The following is a 22,743-nucleotide window of genomic DNA, read 5'->3' on the forward strand; positions in this document are numbered from 1 at the left end:
TGAAAATCATATAATAATTTTTAATTAACAATTTTATATAAAGACAACTGTATGCCTTTTTATTTTAGTGTTATTTAAGCAAGTGAGACATAATCTCACTTATTTTAGTAATTAGACAAGCAACCTAAGTTGAAATATCAAATTAGAAGTAATAAATTCCCCTAATTTTAAGAGCAGATAGAGACATATATAAAGGTTTAACTTTATCTGTATCGGATATATGATGCATATATGTGAAAGTGAAAGAACGTAAACCCTAGTTTTGGACGTGAACATCCATTGCACCAGCCAGATTCCCCAACAAGAAATGCAATGCAAGTAGATTATTTTTTGATTCAAATTAAATGGATTTTTCCAGATATATCATATTATCATCGTATTCACGTGGGACACAAACCCAACCAATTTCTTGCCTTGCATTGTAACGATAATTAATAAATGTTAAATAAAATAAATTTAAATTATTTTAATTGATTTTTTTTTATCTCTCAAATATTATTGTAATTTTAATCGGTGTTTCTCAATTTCTCTCGTCTTTCCAACTCTTTGTTCCTAAAAACAAAATAAGGGTTTTGTTAGAGAATTATTTTTTTTTAACTAATAATCAACTAATAAAATACTAGATGAGCAAAAATTAAGGAGAAAGAATAATTTAAATGAAAAGAGAAATATTGGCAAAAAGAAAAAAAGAAATTTGCTCCCTATGGAAATAATTTTGTTAAAACAATCTTTACAATATATTGGACTATTTTCTAATATTTAAGGGTATTCTTTTGTCCTCTCTATACTTTTTGATGTGCAACTTTATCCATTTACTCAATTTCATAACATTCTCTTGTTACTATTACTGTATGCATATACCTTAATAATTTGATGATGGCATGTATATAGAGACTTCTACTATTTAGAGTATCACATAACTTTTTTTTTTTAATAAAAAAAATAGTCATTGAGGAAATTTTACTTTAATTTTCGTGCTAGCTTAATCAATTTAACTCTTTATAATATTGATAATTTATTTTCTTTTATTTATGAACAAAAGTTTACTTGTAAGGTTTTTTGAGAGTTTATAAAAAAAAATTTACAGAATACTCGTCAAAGTGACTCATGTATCAACTATATAAACTAAACCTATATCATTCTAAAATTTGGCTCTATTCTTATTTTACTAACTAGTTAGTAAAATAAGAATATAGACTACACAGTAATAATAAGGATGATTAACAAAATAAAAAAATGTTGTGTTGTCAGTGCTATATAGAGGTAAGAGCATCTCCAATCCTGCTATTCTTAAATTCAATTTTATTTTGGATCTCACTAAATGATATATTAATATTTGTAGAATAATCATATATCATAAACAGTAATTTAAAATTAAAAATAAAATTTATTATTTTAATATTTGATTTTAATTTAATTAAAATTTTATATTATTTTATTAAACCATTCAGGCAATCAATATAAAAAATAATTATTTTTGTTAATATGGTGTTATGAGATTAGATGCACGTGTAAAACAGTTTTACAATTGAAATTAAAATCTTTGGATAAGTGAAAATACAAATGTGGGATATATATAAACTTTTACATACACAATACATTTCATCTTTTTAAAATGATCAATCTACTTCCAGCTAGTTGTCATCTTAAACTAATATTTTTTAAAATTTCAACTCGCAATATTATTGCTTTAACCATATATTTCCTTTTCTAGAATTAGATGCGAATCTTAATAAGAGAAACAAAAAAGATCGAGGTCCCAATTGGATAATTTCAACTTTCGTTCCAACGCAGCAGATGCCTCTAAGATAGATAAGGTGGAAACTCTCTCTAGTTTTAGGTGGAAAAAATAAAAAGGAAAAAGGAAAAAAAAAAGAAACATGATTGTTGTTGATATTAATTACTATTTATAAGTGATCAAATTATTATTACTGTTGTTGCTGTTGATATTATCATTACAACATAATTAGCGAATTTATTCATGTCAAATAGCTTAATTAATTCAATAATAATTCTCCTCATTCCACAATTGGAAGTCGTATATATGCAATCGTGTAAAAGCAAAACACGAAAACAACACTGTTTGATTTTTCTACCAATCAAATAACACCACATGACAATTTAATTTTAATCAATTAACATGATGGTATATATGCACAAAGTTCCTTTTTCTATTTTTTTTTTTCATTTCTTTTTTTCCCTTTAAAGCCGTACAAAGGACACTATCTTATTATATTTTCCGTATATGCATGCATGCATGGATCAATTATGGATATATATATTCGTTCAGCAGTAAATAAAAAGAATACTTTTTCCATCATCAATCACTATCATGCCTGAACTGATCAAAGCAAAATAAAAAAAAACCGACCCAAATATCTAATAATAATTTAAAATATTAAATTATCTCTATCCATTATTCTCATCATCTCTTTAATTATCACCTATCTTTTCCTTTTTCCTTATTAGAGAGATTCCAATTGATAATAGTCCACCAACCCCTATATATATAAGTCTGCTTAACTTGCTGCTTCTCATCAACATCACAAACCCAGATACATTATTACACATTGATCACAAAATTCCCCCAAGCTAAGGTAGTTGTTTTCTATATAACTGCATTAAATAATTAAATCAAACCCATCTAGGAATTGAGGGTATACACCATTATATTGTATTGTATAATGGATAGAGTGACAAAGTTGGTTTCAGAGAGGCCAGTGGTGATATTTAGTAGGAGTACATGCTGCATGTGCCACACCATAAAGACACTGTTCTGTGATTTTGGTGTGAACCCAGCGGTTCATGAGTTGGATGAGATACAAAGAGGAAGAGACATAGAGCAAGCTCTTTCAAGGCTTGGTTGCAACCCTTCTGTGCCTGCAGTTTTCATTGGTGGTGAGCTTGTTGGTGGAACCAATGAAGTCATGAGCCTTCACCTTAACCGATCCTTGATCCCTATGCTCAAGAAAGCTGGTGCTCTTTGGGTTTGAATTTTCATTTCATTTTCATTTTCACATCATCATCTTATTGCTATCACTATCTACTCACCATGCACACACATGCACTTACTAATAAGTCTGTTTTGGTCATAGTAAAATATATATATATATATAGAGAGAGAGAGAGAGGCAGTGTCATATATTCATATAATATAGAGTTCATATATATATGGCACTAGATGCTTGCTAAAAGAATGATGTAATTATCTTTTTGATGATTATAATAAACTAATACATGGAGTTTGCAGCCTATGTTTATTAGTATCAGTAATCACAAATATAATTAAGCACTTTTGTTGAGTCTGTAAATCAAGGTACTTAAGTTCTTAAAAGAATAATAATGCAACTGGAATTGAATATTGTAATGTGTTGATATAGACAAAACTGTTGGCGTATTTGATTCTGCCAGACGGTGTCTTTTCTCAGCACTTTGATGAGGGACAAATGCAAAAAAAGTAAAAGGAATAAATAAACAAACTTGCATTGCTTGCTGATATCTCATATGCAAAAGTGAGAGTGACATAAATGTAACATGATCCTTTTCTGTCACATCATCAAATAATAAAATAATATAGAACTTAGATAAAAGAATAGAAGACAAAAGAGATTATTTTTTTTTATTAAAATAAAGCAGCTAACACTATGGAGCGCATGTCAATATGTCATCAAGTTAAAAGAGGAAAATGTAGTTTGATCAGAGATTGAACACTGTATGCTAAATATCTTTAGGAATTGTAATCTGGTGAATACACTATCTCTATGAAAAGGATAGGCAAGAACATTGGTGATAAAGTTAAAAAAGTAATGCTTATCAGTTCTATTTATAGTCTAATACTTTAACTTTGTGAGTCATCATCATCACTACTACTCTTTCTCACTTCACTATATATTCAAGAGATTTGCCATGTCTACGTAAGAAATCCCTTTTCTTATGCGATACCTACTCATGTAGCACCATGGACTCTGGTTTTTATTTTTACTTACTTTTCAATGCATGCAATACAACAAGTTCCAAAAAACAAAAAATCTTTCCAACCTAGCTAGTCATCATTTCAATAACTGGTTTTCTTCCAAATAAATTTGATTTCCAAGGGATGAAAAAGAAAATGGAAAAAAAACCATAATCAGTATCTGATTAATTAGGATTAATTTAATATATGATTTACATGTACATATTTACTAATGGAAAAAAAATGGCATGTAAAAAAACAGAAACAGCTAATTATGTAAGTAAAATTAGATTTTCCAACTACAACCAGGTACCTTAGTGATCTTTCCTTCCTCGCTCATTCTAAACTTCTTGGCATCATCCCATTTTCCAACAGCAGCATATATGCTAGAAAGGAGAGAACAATAACCAGATACATCACTTTCCAGCTTAATGCAGTGCTGAACAGCTATTTCCCCAAGCTCCACATTGTTATGTACTTTGCATGCAAGAAGAAGAGCTCCCCAAACACTAGCATTTGGTTGCATTGGCATGTTTGTTATAAGATTATAAGCTTCATTCAACCATCCTGCTCTCCCTAATAGATCAACCATGATTCCATAATGATCAAGTGAAGGCACAACTCCATTTTCCTTCATGGAGTTAAAGCACCGGTAACCTTCTTCGACCAAACCGGCATGATTATAAGCGGTAAGGAGTCCAGTGTAAATCGCTAAATTCGGCCGAATACAGTCCTCAAGCATCTGTTCATATAACTTGATTGCATCAGATGACCTTCCATTGATTCCACATCCGTAGATCATTGCAGAGTATGCAACCAAGTCCCTCTGTTTCAGACCATGAAATAGCTCATATGCCCGGTCGATGCTTCCACACTTCGCATACAAGTCAATTAAAGCAGTAATCAAGTGATCATCCAATACAATTCCAAAGTCACTCATGTGTAACTCAATCCAACACCAATATTCTAGATCTGCCAATTGTGAACATGCTGATATGGCACTGGCCAAAGTCATCTTATCTGGATTCACATAGATTTCTGGTTTAATCATCTCACTGAAAAGTTCAAGGGCCTCCTTGGGTCTACTGTTTTGAGCATAACAGGCTATCATAGCATTATACAAAAGCAAATCCTTTTTATTCATCTTATCAAAGAGCTTTCGAGCAGACTCAACATCCCCACTCTTTGAATAACCAGCAATCATTGTTATCCAAGACACATTGTTTCGCATCGGCATTGCATTGAAAAATTCTCTTGCTGACACTATGCTTCCACAGTCAACATAACCACCGATCATTGTGTTCCAGGAGGCCAAGTTTCTCTCTGGCATTTGTTGAAACAAAGAATAGGCCGAATCCATATCTCCGGATTTGGCATATCCTGAGACCATAGAATTCCAAGATATAACATCTTTCTTAGGAATCTCTTCAAAAAATTCCTGAGCCTTGCCTAAGTTACCAGCTTTCAGATACCCAGACAGCATAGAGTTCCAAGAAACTACATTTCTGTCAGACATTTCATCAAACAGTTTGCGTGCAGTCCCCACATCACCGATTTTCGAGTACAAGTCAAGAAGGGCTGTCTGCACATAAACACAAGCATTAAACCCAAGAACATGAACCTGTCCATGAATAGATACACCATGAAACCCATCCTGAACCTTAGCACATGACTTAAGCGCAGAGGACAGAGCATGTGAAGTTGGACACAAGCCAATCCTCTGCATTTGAACATAGAGAGAAATTGCTTCCATGAATTGACAGTTTTGAGAGAAGAAGCGAATCATACATCCCCAAGAGAAGGAATCAGGGTTGCGCATACGGTGAAGAATAAGGTAGACATAGTGTGCCATAGTTTTGTAGTTGGTTACATTCCAGAGAAGAATGTGATGGATGAGGAGTTGTTCAAGATGGAAAAGTCCATTGATCAGTATGTGAGCATGGATCTCTTTTGCTTGTTTCAGAGTTGAACATTTTTTCAATAAGGTTATTAATTTGGGAGCTCCCACCATTAAACTTTTCTAAATTATGTTGCTAGAGAAGTAAGAAAAGAATGAAACTTTAGGCACCCCTTGATTAGTGATGCAATTATTGAGATGAATTTTATGTCATGGGGAAGAAGAAAAACTAAAAAAAAAGAGAAATATATATATTAATAACCAATTTCGGTTTTTTTTGCAATGCAGTGCAAACTAATATGGAAATATATCCAACGTTATTAGCCCTAAAATTGAATGATGAGAGGAAAGGACAGCTCCAATTATAGAGCAAGCAAATAGTAACCATGCCCATGACAATGACTCAGCAGAATACAATACTTACAAACCCGGAGAAAAGTTGATAGTGGCAAAGAGGAACAATTTATTGATTTTAAGTATTAAAAAACCTCAGTTTTTCACAAAAAGTAATATCGTTTTAAATGAAAAAAAAATATTTTATCATTTATTTTTTATTACTCATCAGATGATCTTTCATAAAAATACACAAAAAATCGTTTATTGTTTACTGGTGCATTTGTTTTTGTGTCCCACATGATTAATATACAATTATTGATTAGGAAGTGAAGTGAAGTGAAGAGAATCGAATCCATATTGTGCGGAAGAAAATAGTGACCTCACTGCTATGAGTTTTTGTCTCATCATGCCACTTGCTTTATCAATTAATACTCATTCATTAAATTAAACAATGTTGTTCATCCACCATAACCATAACCATAACCCTTAACAACCAGCAATCATTTTCTCTTTGTTTTCCTTCTTCACTTGCTGGTTGCCACTTGCCTCATCAGAAGAAACAAATTCTTTATCGAAATGTTCGGTTTCTCTCGTCGCCGTACTAAACTTGCCCGGTAAAACCCCTCTTTTTTTTTCTCTTTGATTCTTTTGAAGTTTGCTTCAATTAATTAATGTGTTGAACTTGAACGTGTACTGTAATGTAGATTGAAGGTGCAGCTTTCTGACTCAACTCAGGGAATTAGGAGTCCCGTCAGGAACCCCAAACGAAATGGAACCACCAATGTAGTAATTTTCCTTTTACCTTTTCTTGTATAAGAAATGGCAGCAATATATAAAGTCTTAAGCTTGTTTGCTTTTATTCATTTCAGGGTGAAGGTGAAGGAGAAGAAGGAACAAGTGGTCATTCTGATGAGAATTATTGCCACACTTCATCTCAACCACAATCAACCACCTCAGATAATTGGATGGTCTTGTCAATTGCAGGGGATAAACCAACTCCTAGATCCAATGTTTGTATTCTTCTTCTTCTTCTTAGTGTATTTTGTGGAATTTTTGTTGTTAGGTACTAACTGAATTGAGGTGTTATTATTCATTGTGAATAGCATGCAGCAGCTGTGGTTGGGAACAAGATGATAGTGGTTGGTGGCGAATCTGGAAATGGATTCTTAGATGATGTGCAGGTGTGAGTCTTGGAGATTGTTGATCAACATTGGCTAGTTAATGGGTTGTTTGTTGGTTTCTTCATATAACTCTGTTTTTTATTGCTATTCATCTCCATTATCAGGTGCTGAATTTCGACACATTTTCGTGGACCACAGCATCGTCGAAGCTTTACTTGTCGCCAAGCAGTCTGCCGCTGAAGATTCCAGCATGCAAGGGTCATTGTTTGGTAAATATGCCCTGTTAGCAGCATATTCTCACTAAGTGTTCTGCATTGAATGGATATATCATTAAAATTTTCTTGCTGCATCAATTCTCTCATAGTTGATGATAATTTGGGCAGGTTTCTTGGGGAAAAAAGGTACTTCTAATTGGAGGGAAGACAGATCCAGAAAGTGACAAGATTTCAGGTTCAGCTTTGTGCCCTTTACATCCAATTGATCTGTTCATGTTGTATTATTGATCTAATTATATTTTTGATGTTTGTAGTATGGGCATTTGATACAGAGATTGAGTGCTGGTCACTAATGGAGGCAAAGGGAGACATACCGGTACCAATTTCTACTAATAATTATGCAAATACCCTGTGAATATCATGATTCATGATTGAATAAATATCTTCACAGAAATAACACTAGGCAGTACTGATAAAGATTTTGTTCCTTGTAGGTTGCTCGAAGTGGTCATAGTGTTGTTATGGCAAACACTGTTTTAATATTGTTCGGCGGCGAAGATGCGAAAAGAAGGAAACTGAATGATCTACATATGTTTGATCTCAAGTCCTTGACATGGCTTCCTCTTCACTACACGTAAGTGTGTTTCAGGCTACTCTTGGACTTAAATGTGATTATATAGTCATAATCACTTTGTATAAATGTTACTTGCAGCGGAGCCGCTCCTTGTCCAAGATTCAACCATGTAGCTTCTCTTCATGATGACAAAATTTTATACATATTTGGAGGATCATCAAAATCCAGAACCTTAAATGACTTATATTCACTCAACTTTGAAACAGTGAGTCGAATGTCCAAGTCTCAAATGGAATTGCTTGATTTCTGCAAGTGCAGATTAAATCTCATCCACTATATAATTTGATGAAAATGAATGCTTCTTCAGATGGCATGGTCAAGAGTGAAGATTCAAGGTTTCCATCCATCACCTAGAGCTGGTTGTTGTGGAGTTCTCTGTGGTACTAAATGGTATATTACAGGGGGTGGAAGCAAGAAAAAACGTATGTATAATTCTGGAACAGGTATTCGTTCTTCATAATACGAAACTAAATCATAACACATTTTAGATAATTTGTTATTCTCTACATTTTGCAGGAGATGGAGAGACTTTGATATTTGATATCGTTAAAAGTGAATGGTCTGTGGCATTTACAGCACCTCCATCTTCAATCATTACCAGCAGGGTGGGTTACATATATTGTTCCCAATTTCCCATGCCATGTTATCATTGCTCTGTCATATTGAAATCCTTGTTTTGCGATTGATAATTTAACATTGTGCTTATAAGAACTTTGTATAGCAGGGTTTCAGTCTGGTATATGTGCAGCACAAGGAAAAGGACTTTCTTGTTGCATTTGGAGGGTCCAAAAAAGATCCAACAAATCAGGTCTGTCAAAAAGTATTAGGAAGTTAGTGTTTGATTTCAATTTTGTTGAACCTAATAACCTTTTTTCTTCTTAATTTAACAGGTGGAAGTGCTGATAATGGAAAAGAATGAATTGGCGCAGGGAAGACGATCAAGTCTGAGTAAAGGTCTAGCATCTATATTGGAAAAGTATTCATCATCCAATAGATAGATTGGCCCCTCAAACTGATGATACCTCTTTTTTTTTGACAAGGTTTAGTTGACTCTGCTAGACAAAATCTAGCATCTGCAATTGAACATGGTTCTGGTAGGAAATCTTTGTCAGAGTCCCTGGTTCAAGATTCTAATTTCCCACATACCAATCTCTCTTCCCTTCCCAAGCAATTCGAGCTCGACAAAGAATACAATACAGATGTCAAGATTGACAAGAACTCTGATCAAGGTTCTTTCCCTCAGGTAAAACACATCTAAATATCATTAGTATTTATTATTCCAAAATATGTCTGATAAAAGTGGGGCGGGGGTAGATGAAACACGATAGTAGTTTAATTTGTCATACATTTCAGGCAGCAGATCAGAGAAGAAATGAAGTTGATTATGGTAATCATGGAGCGAAGATGAATGTGGAGGAAAAACAGTTATTGCTATCTGAAATTTTAAATCAGCAAAACCAAGGATTTGAAAACATCAGACTAGAAGGCGATGATGCTTCGTTTCTTGATAGCAATAAATTTGGATCTCTGTCTACTTCAAGTTTGTACCATTACTATGAAAGTAAAATGGCGGCTCTGATAAGGAAAAATGGAATTCTAGAGGGACAACTGGCGGCATCCCTCGCAAACAAAGAAGCCGCAGAGAAAAGCTTAGCATCTGCTATTAAAAGCCGGAACGAAATGGAGACAAAACTAGGCGAGGCACTGAAGGAGATGGAATCACTGAGAGAAAAGCTGGGGGGTTTAGAGTTAGCACAAGAAGAGGCTAACAACCTATCAAGCATGGTCCATTCGGATAATGTACGGCTCGAACACGATGTGGCCTTCCTCAAGGCTGTTTTAGATGATACACAAAAGGTACATAACATTAACACACTTTGATGGAAAAAGCACTTGGATCAATCATTTTATACAATAATGTAATCGGCTGATTGAGTTTTTGTTGTAGGAGCTGCACTCAACCAGAGGTGTGATTGCTGGAGAGAGAGCCAGGGCATTCCAACTACAGGTATAAATATAACTATTTGTATTGATTACTAGCCTTAGCTGTGTCATTCATAACATAACTTTCTTGTTGTACACACAGTATGAAGTATTTCATCTCAAACAGAGATTGCAATCAGTGGAGAATCGAGAACCTACTCCAAGGAAACCTTTTCATCTGCAGTGAAGTGAAGTGGGTAGTTGAAGAGTAGTTACTAGTTAACCATTTAAATCAGTTAATGTGATCTTTATTTTTTTTTTAACAATTTGTGATCTAGTGATATAGTGGGTAATGGTAACTGCCATTATGTTAAGGGGAATAAACTAACAGGTAGAGGAATGTAAAAATGGTATTTGTCTTTTTCTCTTATTTAACGACAAATAAATCTTTGACTTTTTAATTCGAAGACGAGTTATTTGTCTTTGACTTAATAAATCAGAAATCTGTTTGTCCTTTTCTCTTATTTTATTTAACTAAAAATCCAATTCCAGTTGCCACCTTAAAAGTTCTGATATTGTTTATTGCTCCTGAATATTGAAAAACTAATGAACTATAACCAGCAAAATGAATGCAAAATATCAAAGGAGAACTCATAGGCATCAAGACATCAATTTACTATCCATTACTGGAAGATTCATTTTCTCATGATACAGCGTCAATAAGTCGGGAGCATGATCCTTGTCACGATTAACATACTTCTTAAAAAACTCCTCTTCAGAAACATAATATGCAGAAGCATGCCTGCCACTCTTAATGACACCATTGGAGATAAGAATCTTCATGACAGCAGCCCTCGGAACAATCCTTTTGTCCAAATCCAGCGAGAGAAGAACCGGATTATTGGTTACTTCAGCAGGCTCCCAACCGAGTTCTTTGACAAAGAATCCAACGCAGGCCTCAATTTTCTGCACAGATTTCAGCATACAGAAAGGGTGCTTCACAAAAGCCTCACGAATGTTGTCATCAGTTAATCCAAAACTCTTGTACAACTCAACTTTCTTATCCCACATGGACTTTGGAAGAAACTTAGCATACAATGCAGCAACAAAATTAGCCTTGTTGGGATCAACCCCCATTTTAATGACTTCATCTACTATACTCTTAAGGCGAACTTCAGAAGCGTATAGAATCAACCAAGGCCACTGGCGAATCAGCCATGACATGCTTATCTCACGGACTCCTAAATCAACCAACATGTTAATATTTCGAAGCGTCTTAGAACAAGTTAAAATTGGGACAGCGCGTAAGATAGAAGCAACGGTCCTTTCTTCAGAACGAATGAAATTGTTCAAAAAATCGAAAGTGGGGATCAGGTGTTTCTCTAAGCTTCTTTGCAAGATTAGAGGGTTGAGCTCGATGAGGCGGGCAAGTTGCGATTTTGAAGCACCTTTGGAGATGAGGAACTCGAGCTTGGGTAAGATGGTCTCTTTGGGTTTGCTGACGAGAACCTTGGGTGATCTCCGAATGACATTGTGAATCTGCAAATCTGAGAAACCGAAGCTCCTGAAGAGTGCAATGACTGAGTCGGGTTTCTCGGGACTCTTTAAAAGGACGTATTTCGAAGCTCGAAGAGCGGAATCTGGGAGGAACCCACAATTGTTGACGAGGTAACTCACCGTAAAGGATTGTTTTTCCAGGGTTTTGGTGACTGTAGCGTAATTGGGAGCAGGGAATGGGGAAGAAGGTGAAGGGATCAGAAATGAGGTTGATGGGGTTCTTGTGATGACTGTAAGGTGGTACAAGAACAGGTTTTTGAGACAAGATCCCCGCATGAGTTCTAATTTTTTTGACGGAGTAAAATGGGAGAAGGGATAACCCCTAAATAGGGATTCAGGAGGAGAAGAAAAACGATTTATTAAGACGGGCTCGATCTAATAGTTAAAATATCGTGTGAAATTAGCACTTATTGAGTTGGGCCCACAGCCTAAGGCCCAATATGGCAAGATGAAGTCCGAAGGTGCAAGCTATCCAGGGGCATTCTTGTCCAATATGTTTGACCGATCTGGCTGCGGTTCTGACCCGCTGCTACCACGCTTACTGCACCGACTGCATCCGCCGTTGGAGTCACGTGCGCAGAGCGTGCCCTCTCTTCCAGAACCTTCCGGCAAGCACTTCAATGGCGTGCTAGGTATGCTAACAACAATACAATTCAATTCAACTGACTGATATGATTTGGGAATTGGGGTTTTGCCGTTTTGTAGCATATACAATCAAAGGCTGCAACCTGATTATGCATCCCTAAGGTTTCTTGAGCCAGGATGCGAAGGCTTCTCTTTTTCTCCTTTCTCATTTTCAACTCTTAGTTGCAGTTACATTCTTACTCTCAATGCAATGAGTCTTTTAAGTGTTTAAATTTTCAGAATGGAACAAGAAAATATGCTGTGAAAAGGGAAATTCTAGAACGGATTGAACCATGGATAATGAGGGAGCTACAAGAGAAGGCGGCGACATTCATATTACCTGATATAACATATTGCTGTTTGTTGTATTTATAATGAGTTAGCCTTAGTTAGTTCTCCCTAGTTTTGTTAGTGCAGGTTAGTGTAGTATATATACATATGCAGTTAGTTGCTATATTAGTTGCTGTAAACATTTCTTGAGGGAAGTCATAATGAAAGTTAACATTTTTGGCTCATTCTCTTCATTGGCTCTGAATCTGAACTTGCTTACCTCTTCCCTCACACACCTTCAAGGATGCAATGTTCGTTTTGTAACAAAACTGGACACATAGTAGATACATGTTACAAGAAATACGGACTTCCTCCTCATCTAAGGCAAAGAAACACTAAACTCTGCCCCAGCAATGATGATCTCGGTTTCAATCACCCCCAGTTGGAGGAGAAGAAGACTACAGGGAGCGATTTCACTCCAGAACAAAAGGAAGCTTTGCTGGCCTTACTCAATAAGCAAGAAGTGCAACATATTCATAGCGTGAACCACATCTTAACTCAACCTCAGCCACCTTCTCATGGTAAGGTGACACATATTCTGCATTTTAAATCTCACATAAAGGCTCTTAATGTTTGCATACAAAAGTATAAATCTTGGGTAATAGACACTGGTGCCACTGATCATGTGTCATATTGCCTCAGGGATTTTTCTAAAACATTTGAAATTGATCCGATCATTGTCAAACTCCCTAATGGTACTTCCACTGTGAGCTGCATTGTGGGAACCATTAAGTTTTCAGAAAATCTTTATCTTACCAATGCATTGTACATTCCTTCCTTTAACTTTAAACTCATATCAGTGTCGAAGCTAACTGCATCGTTGCATTGTAAAATGACTTTTTCTGATATAAACTGTGAGATACAGGACAAACACACAAAGAAGATGATTGGTATTGCTAACTCTGTTGATGGTCTATACATACTAAATAAGCACAGCATTGCCCCTCTTGGCGAACACTATACTGCACACCATATCACAGCACCCACACAAAGAGCACACATGCAGCATTTATGGCATGATAGATTAGGTCATATTCCTAATAATAGACTAGCTGTTATGAAGCAAACTTTCAATTTCATTGATTGTACAATAAATGAAAATCCTTGTGACTCTTGTCAATTAGGAAAACAAAGAAGATTGCCTTTTTCTCAAAGTGATACTGTTTCTGATAATAATCTTGATTTGCTTCACATTGATATTTGGGGACCACTTGCTATTTCGTCTATTGATGGCCATAGATACTTTCTCACTATAGTGGACGACAAGTCCAGATTTACTTGGATAAATTTGATGAAGTCTAAGGCTGAAGCAGCATCTTTGGTGCAAAATTTTGTTAAACTTGTCAAAAACCAATTTGAAAAATCTGTAAAAATTATTCGGACTGACAATGGTCCTGAATTTTTAATGCCAACCTTTTATGCTTCATTTGGAATTTTGCACCAAAGGTCATGCATTGAGACGTCACAGCAAAATGGTGTTGTTGAACGAAAGCATCAACACATTTTGGCTGTGGCAAGGGTCATTATGTTCCACGCCCAAATACCTAAGTATTATTGGAGTTTTGGAGTGATCCACGCAGTCTATTTGATAAATCGAATTCTCACACCTCGTTTACATGAAAAATCTCCATTTGAAGTATTGCATAAATCACTCCCCCATATCTCTCACCTTAGAGTATTTGGTTGTTTAGCATATGCAAGCACGATCAAGAATAGCAGAACAAAATTGGACCCTCGTTCAAGAAAATGTGTTCACCTCGGTTTCAAGGAAGGTACCAAAGGTTATATGCTTCTTGATCTGATTTCAAAAGAAATTTTTGTCTCGAGATGTCAAATTCTATGAAAATCATTTTCCATATATTGCTTCATCTCAGTTGCCTATTGATTCTCACCAAGAACCAGCTTTTCAGCAACATAATACACCCCACGTCATGCATGATTATGATTTGTTTGACCACCACATAACCGATCTGCACACCCCTGCTTCCAATCCACTCCACACTAGTCAACCTACACCACACATACACACTGCCACACAACCCACAGATATTGAATCCTCGAGTCCAGCATTGCATGCACAACCCACTCATTCAAACATTCAACATCACAATGTATTACCATCTTCTCACCCCACACCGAGAAGATCATCACGCATTAGTAAACCACCAACATACTTAAAAGATTATAAATGCATGAATATTACTGATAATCACAACAGAGAAACTTCTTCCAATCAACGATATCACATCTCAAAGTTTTTATCATACAAATCTCTTTCACCCATGCATAGTGCATACTCATTAGCTATCTTGAACATTGAGCCTAAATGCTATGAAGATGCCATACTTGAACCTTGTTGGCGAGAGGCCATCCGAGCTGAATTGGATGCTCTGAATGAGAACAAAACCTGGACATTGACTTCCTTTCCGAGTGGTAAGAAGGCGATTGGTTGTAAGTGGATCTTTAAGGTCAAATATCACCCTGATGGTAGTGTTGAGCGACACAAGGCTCGTCTCGTGGCAAAGGGGTTCACTCAAGTCCCCGGAATTGACTATAAAGACACGTTTAGTCCCGTTATCAAGCTAGGAACACTGCCGGTTGTTTTGGCACTGGCTGCTGTCAAGGGATTGCATTTGAAGCAAATTGATGTTAATACTGCCTTTCTGCATGGTGAGCTTGATGAGGAAGTGTACATGAAACCCCCCGAAGGTCTTGCGATAGCTCCGGGTCAGGTTTGCAAGCTTGAAAAGTCTCTATATGGGCTTAAACAAGCTAGTAGACAATGGAACTTCAAACTGAAATCTGTTCTGCTAGAGTTAGGATATAATCAGGGAAAATCTGATTACAGCATGTTTACTAAATCCCAAAGTACTGGTTTTACAGTCATTTTGGTTTATGTTGACGATTTAGTGTTGGCAGGGGACGATTTGTTTGAAATTGGAAGGGTGAAACAGACTTTGCATGACAGATTTCGGATTAAGGACATAGGTGATCTCAAGTTCTTCCTTGGCTTAGAGGTTGCTAGGTCTTCAAGAGGCATAGCTTTATATCAGCGAAAATATGTTCTAGATCTCTTGCGGGACACTGGATTTGAGCATTGTAAGCCTGTCTCCACTCCCATGGACTATGGGGCGAAATTGAGCAAGGATAATGGAGATAGTTTGCCTGATTCCTCTTATTATAGGAAAATCATTGGAAAACTGTTGTATCTCTCAAACACAAGGCCGGATATAAGCTTTGCAATTGGCAAGCTCAGCCAATTCTTGGATTGTCCCACAACTAATCACTTGCAAGCAGCACATAGGATCCTCAGGTACATAAAGAACTCTCCGGCAGCGGGGCTGTTCTTCTCGGCCAATTCCGATATATCTCTCACTGGATTTTCTGATTCTGACTGGGCTGGATGCCCCGACTCGTGACGATCGGTTTCAGCCTATTGCTTCTATATGGGTTCCTCCCTTGTCACTTGGAAGAGCAAGAAGCAAGTAACCGTCGCAGCTTCTTCCTCTGAGGCAGAATATCAGGCTCTTGCACTGGCCACCAGAGAGGCTCAATGGCTTAGTTATGTGTTGAAAGACTTAGGAGCACCTCTTGGTAAACCTGTGAATTTGTACTGTGATAGTAAATCTGCCATTTATATTGCTACTAACCCAGTATTTCACGAGCGTACAAAGCATATCGAGGCTGATTGTCACATTGTGAGGGATAAATTGCAAGAAGGCTTAATTCATCTTTTACCAATTTCTACACATGAACAAGTCGCAGACATCATGACTAAGCCTCTGGCACCAGGACCGTTCAACATATTGTGTAGCAAGCTTGGGTTGTTGGACATTTTTATGCCCAACCCTCCCAGCTTGAGGGAGGGTATTACCTGATATAACATATTGCTGTTTGTTGTATTTATAATGAGTTAGCCTTAGTTAGTTCTCCCTAGTTTTGTTAGTGCAGGTTAGCGTAGTATATATACATATGCAGTTAGTTGCTGTAAACATTTCTTGAGGGAAGTCATAATGAAAGTTAACATTTTTAGCTCATTCTCTTCATTGGCTCTGAATCTGAACTTGCTTACCTCTTCCCTCACACACCTTCAACAATTCATGTTGGACCTCTTAGTCCATTCCTACATGATAAAGCCAGCATCTTTTGGCATGAGCTAAGGTACTTGACTCTCTTGATTCTGTTGGTAAGAATGTTGTTGCCCTTAATTTTCAATTGGTAAGAGGGTTGTCACAACATGGATACCTACGATGAACAATTACTGTTGGTGATGATGCCTTCCCACAACTATGAATTATGATACCAAATCTCTTGGTGATGATGCTTATTCGTGTTCCTTGTTGGTGTTGGTGCATGTTGCAAACTTTCAGTAGCATCCGAACAAGTGTACAACATTTGTATGATAATAATAATACTGTCAAACATTTAAAAAGAACATGTGTTGCTGATTCACGTCCAATTCAATCCGTTTCCTACGATGTCAAATGTAATTAGTTCAAGGTGTGTTGGTGTAAAAAGACCAGCCTTGTAAATAATATTTATGCACATCGACTGTAGCATCTCTATTAAATGGTAATTTGTGTAGCCAAGCTGATAAATCTTTGTGCATGGACATGATAAATCTAGCATCTGCAATTGAACATGGTTCTGGTAGGAAATCTTTGTCAGAGTCCCTGGTTCAAGATTCTAATTTCCCACATACCAATCTCTCTTCCCTTCCCAAGCAATTCAAGCTCGACAAAGAATACAATACAGATGTCAAGATTGACAAGAACTCTGATCAAGGTTCTTTCCCTCCGGTAAAACACATCTAAATATCATTAGTATTTATTATTCCAAAATATGTCTGATAAAAGTGGGGCGGGGGTAGATGAAACACGATAGTAGTTTAATTTGTCATACATTTCAGGCAGCAGATCAGAGAAGAAATGAAGTTGATTATGGTAATCATGGAGCAAAGATGAATGTGGAGGAAAAACAGTTATTGCCATCTGAAATTTTAAATCAGCAAAACCAAGGATTTGAAAACATCAGACTAGAAGGCGATGATGCTTCATTTCTTGAAAGCAATAAATTCTGATCTGTGTCTACTTCAAGTTTGTACCATTACTATGAAAGTAAAATGGCGGCTCTGATAAGGAAAAATGGAATTCTAGAGGGACAACTGGCGGCTTCCCTCGCAAACAAAGAAGCCGCAGAGAAAAGCTTAGCATCTGCTATTAAAAGCCGGAACGAAATGGAGACAAAACTAGGTGAGGCAGTGAAGGAGATGGAATCACTGAGAGAAAAGCTGGGGTTTTAGAGTTAGCACAAGAAGAGGCCAACAACCTATCAAGCATGGTCCATTCGGATAATGTACGGCTCGAACACGATGTGGCCTTCCTCAAGGCTGTTTTAGATGATACACAAAAGGTACATAACATTAACACACTTTGATGGAAAAAAGCATTTGGATCAATCATTTTATACAATAATGTAATCGGCTGATTGAGTTTTTGTTGTAGGAGCTGCACTCAACCAGAGGTGTGATTGCTGGAGAGAGAGCCAGGGCATTCCAACTACAGGTATAAATATAACTATTTGTATTGATTACTAGCCTTAGCTGTATCATTCATAACATCACTTTCTTGTTGTACACACAGTACGAAGTATTTCATCTCAAACAGAGATTGCAATCAGTGGAGAATCGAGAACCTACTCCAAGGAAACCTTTTGATCTGCAGTGAAGTGAAGTGGGTAGTTGAAGAGTAGTTACTAATAACCATTTAAATCAGTTAATGTGATCTTTATTTTATTTTATTTTTAACAATTTGTGATCTAGTGATATAGTGGGTAATGGTAACTGCCATTATGTTAAGGGGAATAAACTAACAGGTAGAGGAATGTAAAAATGGTATTTGTCTTTTTCTCTTATTTAACGATAAATAAATCTTTGACTTTTTAATTCGAAGACAGGAGTTATTTGTCTTTGACTTAATAAATTAGAAATCTGTTTGTCCTTTTCTCTTATTTTATTTAACTAAAAATCCAATTCCAGTTGCCACCTTAAAAGTTCTGATATTGTTTATTGCTCCTGAATATTGAAAAACTAATGAACTATAACCAGCAAAATGAATGCAAAATATCAAAGGAGAACTCATAGGCATCAAGACATCAATTTACTATCCATTACTGGAAGATTCATTTTCTCATTATACAGCGTCAATAAGTCGGGAGCATGATCCTTGTCACGATTAACATACTTCTTAAAAAACTCCTCTTCAGAAACAAAATATGCAGAAGCATGCCTGCCACTCTTAATGACACCATTGGAGATAAGAATCTTCATGACAGCAGCCCTCGGAACAATCCTTTTGTCCAAATCCAGCGAGAGAAGAACCGGATTATTGGTTACTTCAGCAGTCTCCCAACCGAGTTCTTTGACAAAGAATCCAACGCAGGCCTCAATTTTCTGCACAGATTTCAGCATACAGAAAGGGTGCTTCACAAAAGCCTCACGAATGTTGTCATCAGTTAATCCAAAACTCTTGTACAACTCAACTTTCTTATCCCACATGGACTTTGGAAGAAACTTAGCATACAATGCAGCAACAAAATTAGCCTTGTTGGGATCAACCCCCATTTTAATGACTTCATCTACTATACTCTTGAGGCGAACTTCAGAATTGAATACAAGCAAGCAAGGCCACTGGCGAATTAGCCATGACATGCTTATCTCACGGACTCCTAAATCAACCAACAAGTTAATATTTCGAAGCGTCTTAGAATAAGTTAAAATTCGGACAGCGCGTAAGATAGAAGCAACGGTCCTTTCTTCAGAACGAATGAAATTGTTCAAAAAATCGAAAGTGGGGATCAGGTGTTTCTCTAAGCTTCTTTTCAAGATTAGAGGGTTGAGCTCAATGATGCGGGCAAGTTGGGATTTTGAAGCACCTTTGGAGATGAGGAACTCGAGCTTGGGCAAGATGGTCTCTTTGGGTTTGCTGACGAGAACCTTGGGTGATCTCCGAATGACATTGTGAAACTGCAAATCTGTGAAACCGAAGCTCCTGAAGAGTGCGATGACTGAGTCGGGTTTCTCGGGACTCTTTAAAAGGACGTATTTGGAAGCACGAAGAGCGGAATCTGGGAGGAACCCACAATTTTCCACGAGGTAATTCACCGTAAAGGATTGTTTTTCCAGGGTTTTTGTGACTGTAGCGTAATTGGGAGCAGGGAATGGGGAAGAAGGTGAAGGGATCAGAAATGAGGTTGATGGGGTTCTTGTGATGACAGTAAGGTCGTACAAGAACAGGTTTTTGAGACAAGATCCCAGCATGAGTTCTTATTTTTTTGACAGAGTAAAATGGGAGAAGGGATAAACCCTAAATAGGGATTCAGAAGGAGAAGAAAAACGATCTATTAAGACGGGCTCGATCTAATAGTTAAAATATCGTGTGAAATTAGCACTTATTGAGTTGGGCCCACAGCCTAAGGCCCAAGATGGCAAGATGAAGTCCGAAGGTGCAAGCTATCCAGGGGCATTCTTGTCCAATACGTTTGACCGATCTGGCTGCGGTACTGCACCGACTACATCCGCCGTTGGAGTCACGTGCGCAGAGCGTGCCCTCTCTTCCAGAACCTTCCGGCAAGCACTTCAATGGCGTGCTAGGTATGCTAACAACAATTCAATTCAATTGACTGATATGATTTGGGAATTGGGATTTTGTAGCATATACAATCAAAGGCTACAACCTGATTATGCATCCTTAAGGTGTCTTGAGCCAGGATGCATAGGCTTCTCTTTTTCTCCTTTCTCATTTTCAACTCTTAGTTGCAGTTACATTCTTACTCTCAATGCAATGAGTCTTTAACTGTTTAAATTTTTAGAATGGAACAAAAAAAGATGCTGTGAAAAGGGAAATTCTAGAACAGGTTGAACCATGGATAATGAGTGAGCTACAAGAAAAGGCGGCGACATTCATGTTGGACCTCTTAGTCCATTCCTACATGATAAAGCCACCATCTTTTGGCATGAGTTAAGGTACTTGACTCTCTTGATTCTCTTGGTAAGAATGTTGCTGCCCTTAATTTTCAATTGGTAAGAGGGATGTCACAACATGGATACCTACGATAAACAATAGGAGTGAGTGGACAACACACATTAGCTGTTGCTGTTGGTGCTGATGCCTTCCCACAACTATGAATTATGATACCAAATCTCTTGGTGATGATGCTTATGGTAGGGTACGATGCAACTGACTTTTATAATGACTTAAAAAAAAGAAATGAAAGTACAGCAATGAAAAATGGTTCTGCAACTCTTCAATGAAACAGTACAAAAAGGAACTATTAAAAGGTAGTCATTGTAAAAGTAAGCAAAAGATAATAAAGCGGTATAATAATCGAAGAGAATCGCAGGATAGCTTCCAAGATTCAGCAATGTCCTGGGAAAGGGAGAAAGAAAATTCAAAATGATTTCAGAGAAGGTATAGAGAGAGAGGTTCAGAGAGAGTCAAAGAAAGTAAGAGAGAGATGACCAATTACCACAAGTTCGTTACCCAACAAACTCCTCCAGCCTCCTATTAAAAGTTCTTTTTCTCTTACCTTTTCTCACTTCCTGAATTGGTGGATTTTACGCCATCTGTCCACTCTGCATAACTAACTCCTTTTCTTCATTGAGTGCCAGCTGCTCCTTATTATTGGAGACTAATTCATCATTAATTTCCCTAATTGTCGTAGCTTTATTTTTCTCCCTTACATTACCCTCCCCATTAACATCAACCTTGCCCTCAAGGTTGAATTGAGGATGCATCTTGAGGAATTCACTAACCAATTCCCAAGTAAATTCAGCCGCTGTACCTTGTCCCCATTGCACTTTCAACTGCTGTTTCTCAGGGGAAGTGGCAAATATTGTTGTTGTTGGTCACCGCGAAACTTTTTTAACACAGAGTTGTGAAAGGTGTTGTGAGGTGTTGTGAATTCTAGCGTGGGCAGGTGATGAGCGAATAATTTATACGCTTTTTGGCATTGTTTTTAGTATGTTTTTAGTATATTTTAGTAAGTTTTTATTATGCTTTTATTAGTTTTTATTTAAAAATCACATTTCTGGACTTTACTATGAGTTTGTGTGTTTTTTTGTGATTTCAGGTATTTTCTGGCTGAAATTGAGGGACCTGAGCAAAAATATGATTTAGAGGCTGAAAAAGGACTGCAAATGCTGTTGGATTCTGACCTCCCTGCACTCGAAGTGGATTTTCTAGAGCTACAAAAGCCCAATTGATGCGCTCTCAATTGCGTTGGAAAGTAGACATTCTGGGATTTCCAGAAATATATAATAGTCCATACTTTTTTCAAGATTTGATGGCCCAAACCGGCGTTCCATGTCAGCTTAAGAATTCTGGCGTCAAAACGCCAGAACTGGCACAAAAGTTGGAGTTAAACGCCCAAATTGGCACAAAAGCTGGCGTTTAACTCCAAGAAAAGTCTCTACATGTGAAAGCTTCAATGCTCAGCCCAAGTACACACCAAGTGGGCCCGGAAGAAGATTTCTGCATTAATTACTTATTTTTGTAAACCCTAGGCTACTAGTTCTCTATAAATAAGACCTTTTACTATTGTATTTTCATCTTGGTTCTTCAGGTTCCCTCTTTGGGGCCGAAGCCAATGACCACCATTATCACTTTTGTATTTTCAACGGTGGAGTTTCTACACACCATAGATTAAGGTGTGGAGCTCTGCTGATATCTTTATTTTATGTTTTATTTATCTTTAATTATCAATTCTCCATAACCATTTGAATCCGCCTGACTGAGATTTACAAGATGACCATAGCTTGCTTCAAGCCGACAGTCTCCGTGGGATCGACCCTTACTCACGTAAGGTATTACTTGGACGACCCAGTGCACTTGCTGGTTAGTTGTGCGGAATTGTGACAAAGTGTAATTCACGTTTGAGAGCTCCAAGTCTTTGGCGCCATTGTTGATGATCACAATTTCGTGCACCAAGTTTTTGGCGCCGTTGTCGGGGATTGTTCGAGTTTGGACAACTGACGGTTCATCTTGTTGCTTAGATTAGGTACTTTTTATTTTTAAGAATTTTTAAGAATGAATTCTAGAGTTTCAAGGTGATGTTCTTATCATCACAAAAGCTGATTGATTCTCATCAATTTAGCT

General features: G+C 37.0%; 5 protein-coding genes across 8 annotated transcripts; 2 read left to right on the forward strand and 3 right to left on the reverse strand.

Annotated features, from left to right (window-relative positions):
• Nucleotides 2,494–3,252, forward strand: LOC107620005 (monothiol glutaredoxin-S2). Its single transcript, XM_016322233.2, has one exon. It carries the CDS (start codon nucleotides 2,685–2,687, stop codon nucleotides 2,991–2,993), a length of 309 nt encoding a protein of 102 aa, XP_016177719.1. The 5' UTR covers nucleotides 2,494–2,684; the 3' UTR covers nucleotides 2,994–3,252.
• Nucleotides 4,110–6,077, reverse strand: LOC107638321 (pentatricopeptide repeat-containing protein At4g22760). 2 transcript variants are annotated; one of them, XM_021104781.1, is made up of 2 exons: nucleotides 5,613–6,077; nucleotides 4,110–5,534 (listed from the first exon to the last, which is right to left on the reverse strand). In XM_021104781.1, exons 1-2 carry the CDS (start codon nucleotides 5,961–5,963, stop codon nucleotides 4,239–4,241), a joined length of 1,647 nt encoding a protein of 548 aa, XP_020960440.1. In that variant the 5' UTR covers nucleotides 5,964–6,077; the 3' UTR covers nucleotides 4,110–4,238. The 2 variants fall into 2 exon arrangements, with proteins under 2 accessions (XP_020960440.1, XP_016197029.1); XM_016341543.2 differs by having other exon boundaries at nucleotides 4,110–6,077.
• On the forward strand, nucleotides 6,501–10,574 carry LOC107638329 (acyl-CoA-binding domain-containing protein 5). 3 transcript variants are annotated; one of them, XM_021104795.1, is made up of 17 exons: nucleotides 6,501–6,799; nucleotides 6,890–6,971; nucleotides 7,055–7,195; nucleotides 7,289–7,366; nucleotides 7,471–7,575; nucleotides 7,690–7,756; nucleotides 7,836–7,897; nucleotides 8,016–8,155; nucleotides 8,234–8,360; nucleotides 8,463–8,577; nucleotides 8,672–8,760; nucleotides 8,880–8,963; nucleotides 9,046–9,109; nucleotides 9,202–9,398; nucleotides 9,509–10,012; nucleotides 10,104–10,163; nucleotides 10,242–10,574. In XM_021104795.1, the coding sequence occupies exons 1-17, from the start codon at nucleotides 6,762–6,764 to the stop codon at nucleotides 10,323–10,325; spliced, it is 2,037 nt and encodes a 678-aa protein (XP_020960454.1). In that variant the 5' UTR covers nucleotides 6,501–6,761; the 3' UTR covers nucleotides 10,326–10,574. The 3 variants fall into 3 exon arrangements, with proteins under 3 accessions (XP_020960454.1, XP_020960445.1, XP_020960447.1); XM_021104786.1 differs by having other exon boundaries at nucleotides 6,504–6,799; nucleotides 9,196–9,398; XM_021104788.1 differs by having other exon boundaries at nucleotides 6,504–6,799; nucleotides 6,890–6,968; nucleotides 9,196–9,398.
• LOC107614038 lies at nucleotides 10,739–11,911 on the reverse strand. Its single transcript, XM_016316252.1, has one exon. It carries the CDS (start codon nucleotides 11,909–11,911, stop codon nucleotides 10,739–10,741), a length of 1,173 nt encoding a protein of 390 aa, XP_016171738.1.
• On the reverse strand, nucleotides 18,735–19,907 carry LOC107614050. Its single transcript, XM_016316278.1, has one exon. It carries the CDS (start codon nucleotides 19,905–19,907, stop codon nucleotides 18,735–18,737), a length of 1,173 nt encoding a protein of 390 aa, XP_016171764.1.

This window comes from Arachis ipaensis, chromosome B01, assembly GCF_000816755.2.
Source record: "Arachis ipaensis cultivar K30076 chromosome B01, Araip1.1, whole genome shotgun sequence".
NCBI classification, from domain to species: Eukaryota; Viridiplantae; Streptophyta; class Magnoliopsida; order Fabales; family Fabaceae; genus Arachis; species Arachis ipaensis.

What these genes read in the sequence shown, in the direction of transcription:
- LOC107614050 (XM_016316278.1), bottom strand. Translation starts at nt 19,907, where the DNA reads ATGCTGGGATCTTGTCTCAAAAACCTGTTCTTGTACGACCTTACTGTC.
- LOC107614038 (XM_016316252.1), bottom strand. Translation starts at nt 11,911, where the DNA reads ATGCGGGGATCTTGTCTCAAAAACCTGTTCTTGTACCACCTTACAGTC.
- LOC107638321 (XM_016341543.2), bottom strand. Translation starts at nt 5,963, where the DNA reads ATGGTGGGAGCTCCCAAATTAATAACCTTATTGAAAAAATGTTCAACT.
- LOC107620005 (XM_016322233.2), top strand. Translation starts at nt 2,685, where the DNA reads ATGGATAGAGTGACAAAGTTGGTTTCAGAGAGGCCAGTGGTGATATTT.
- LOC107638329 (XM_021104786.1), top strand. Translation starts at nt 6,762, where the DNA reads ATGTTCGGTTTCTCTCGTCGCCGTACTAAACTTGCCCG. An exon ending in ATTCACTCAACTTTGAAACA is followed by an intron (nt 8,361 to 8,462) that starts GTGAGTCGAATG and finishes ATGCTTCTTCAG; the next exon opens with ATGGCATGGTCAAGAGTGAA. An exon ending in ACGATCAAGTCTGAGTAAAG is followed by an intron (nt 9,110 to 9,195) that starts GTCTAGCATCTA and finishes TTTTTTGACAAG; the next exon opens with GTTTAGTTGACTCTGCTAGA.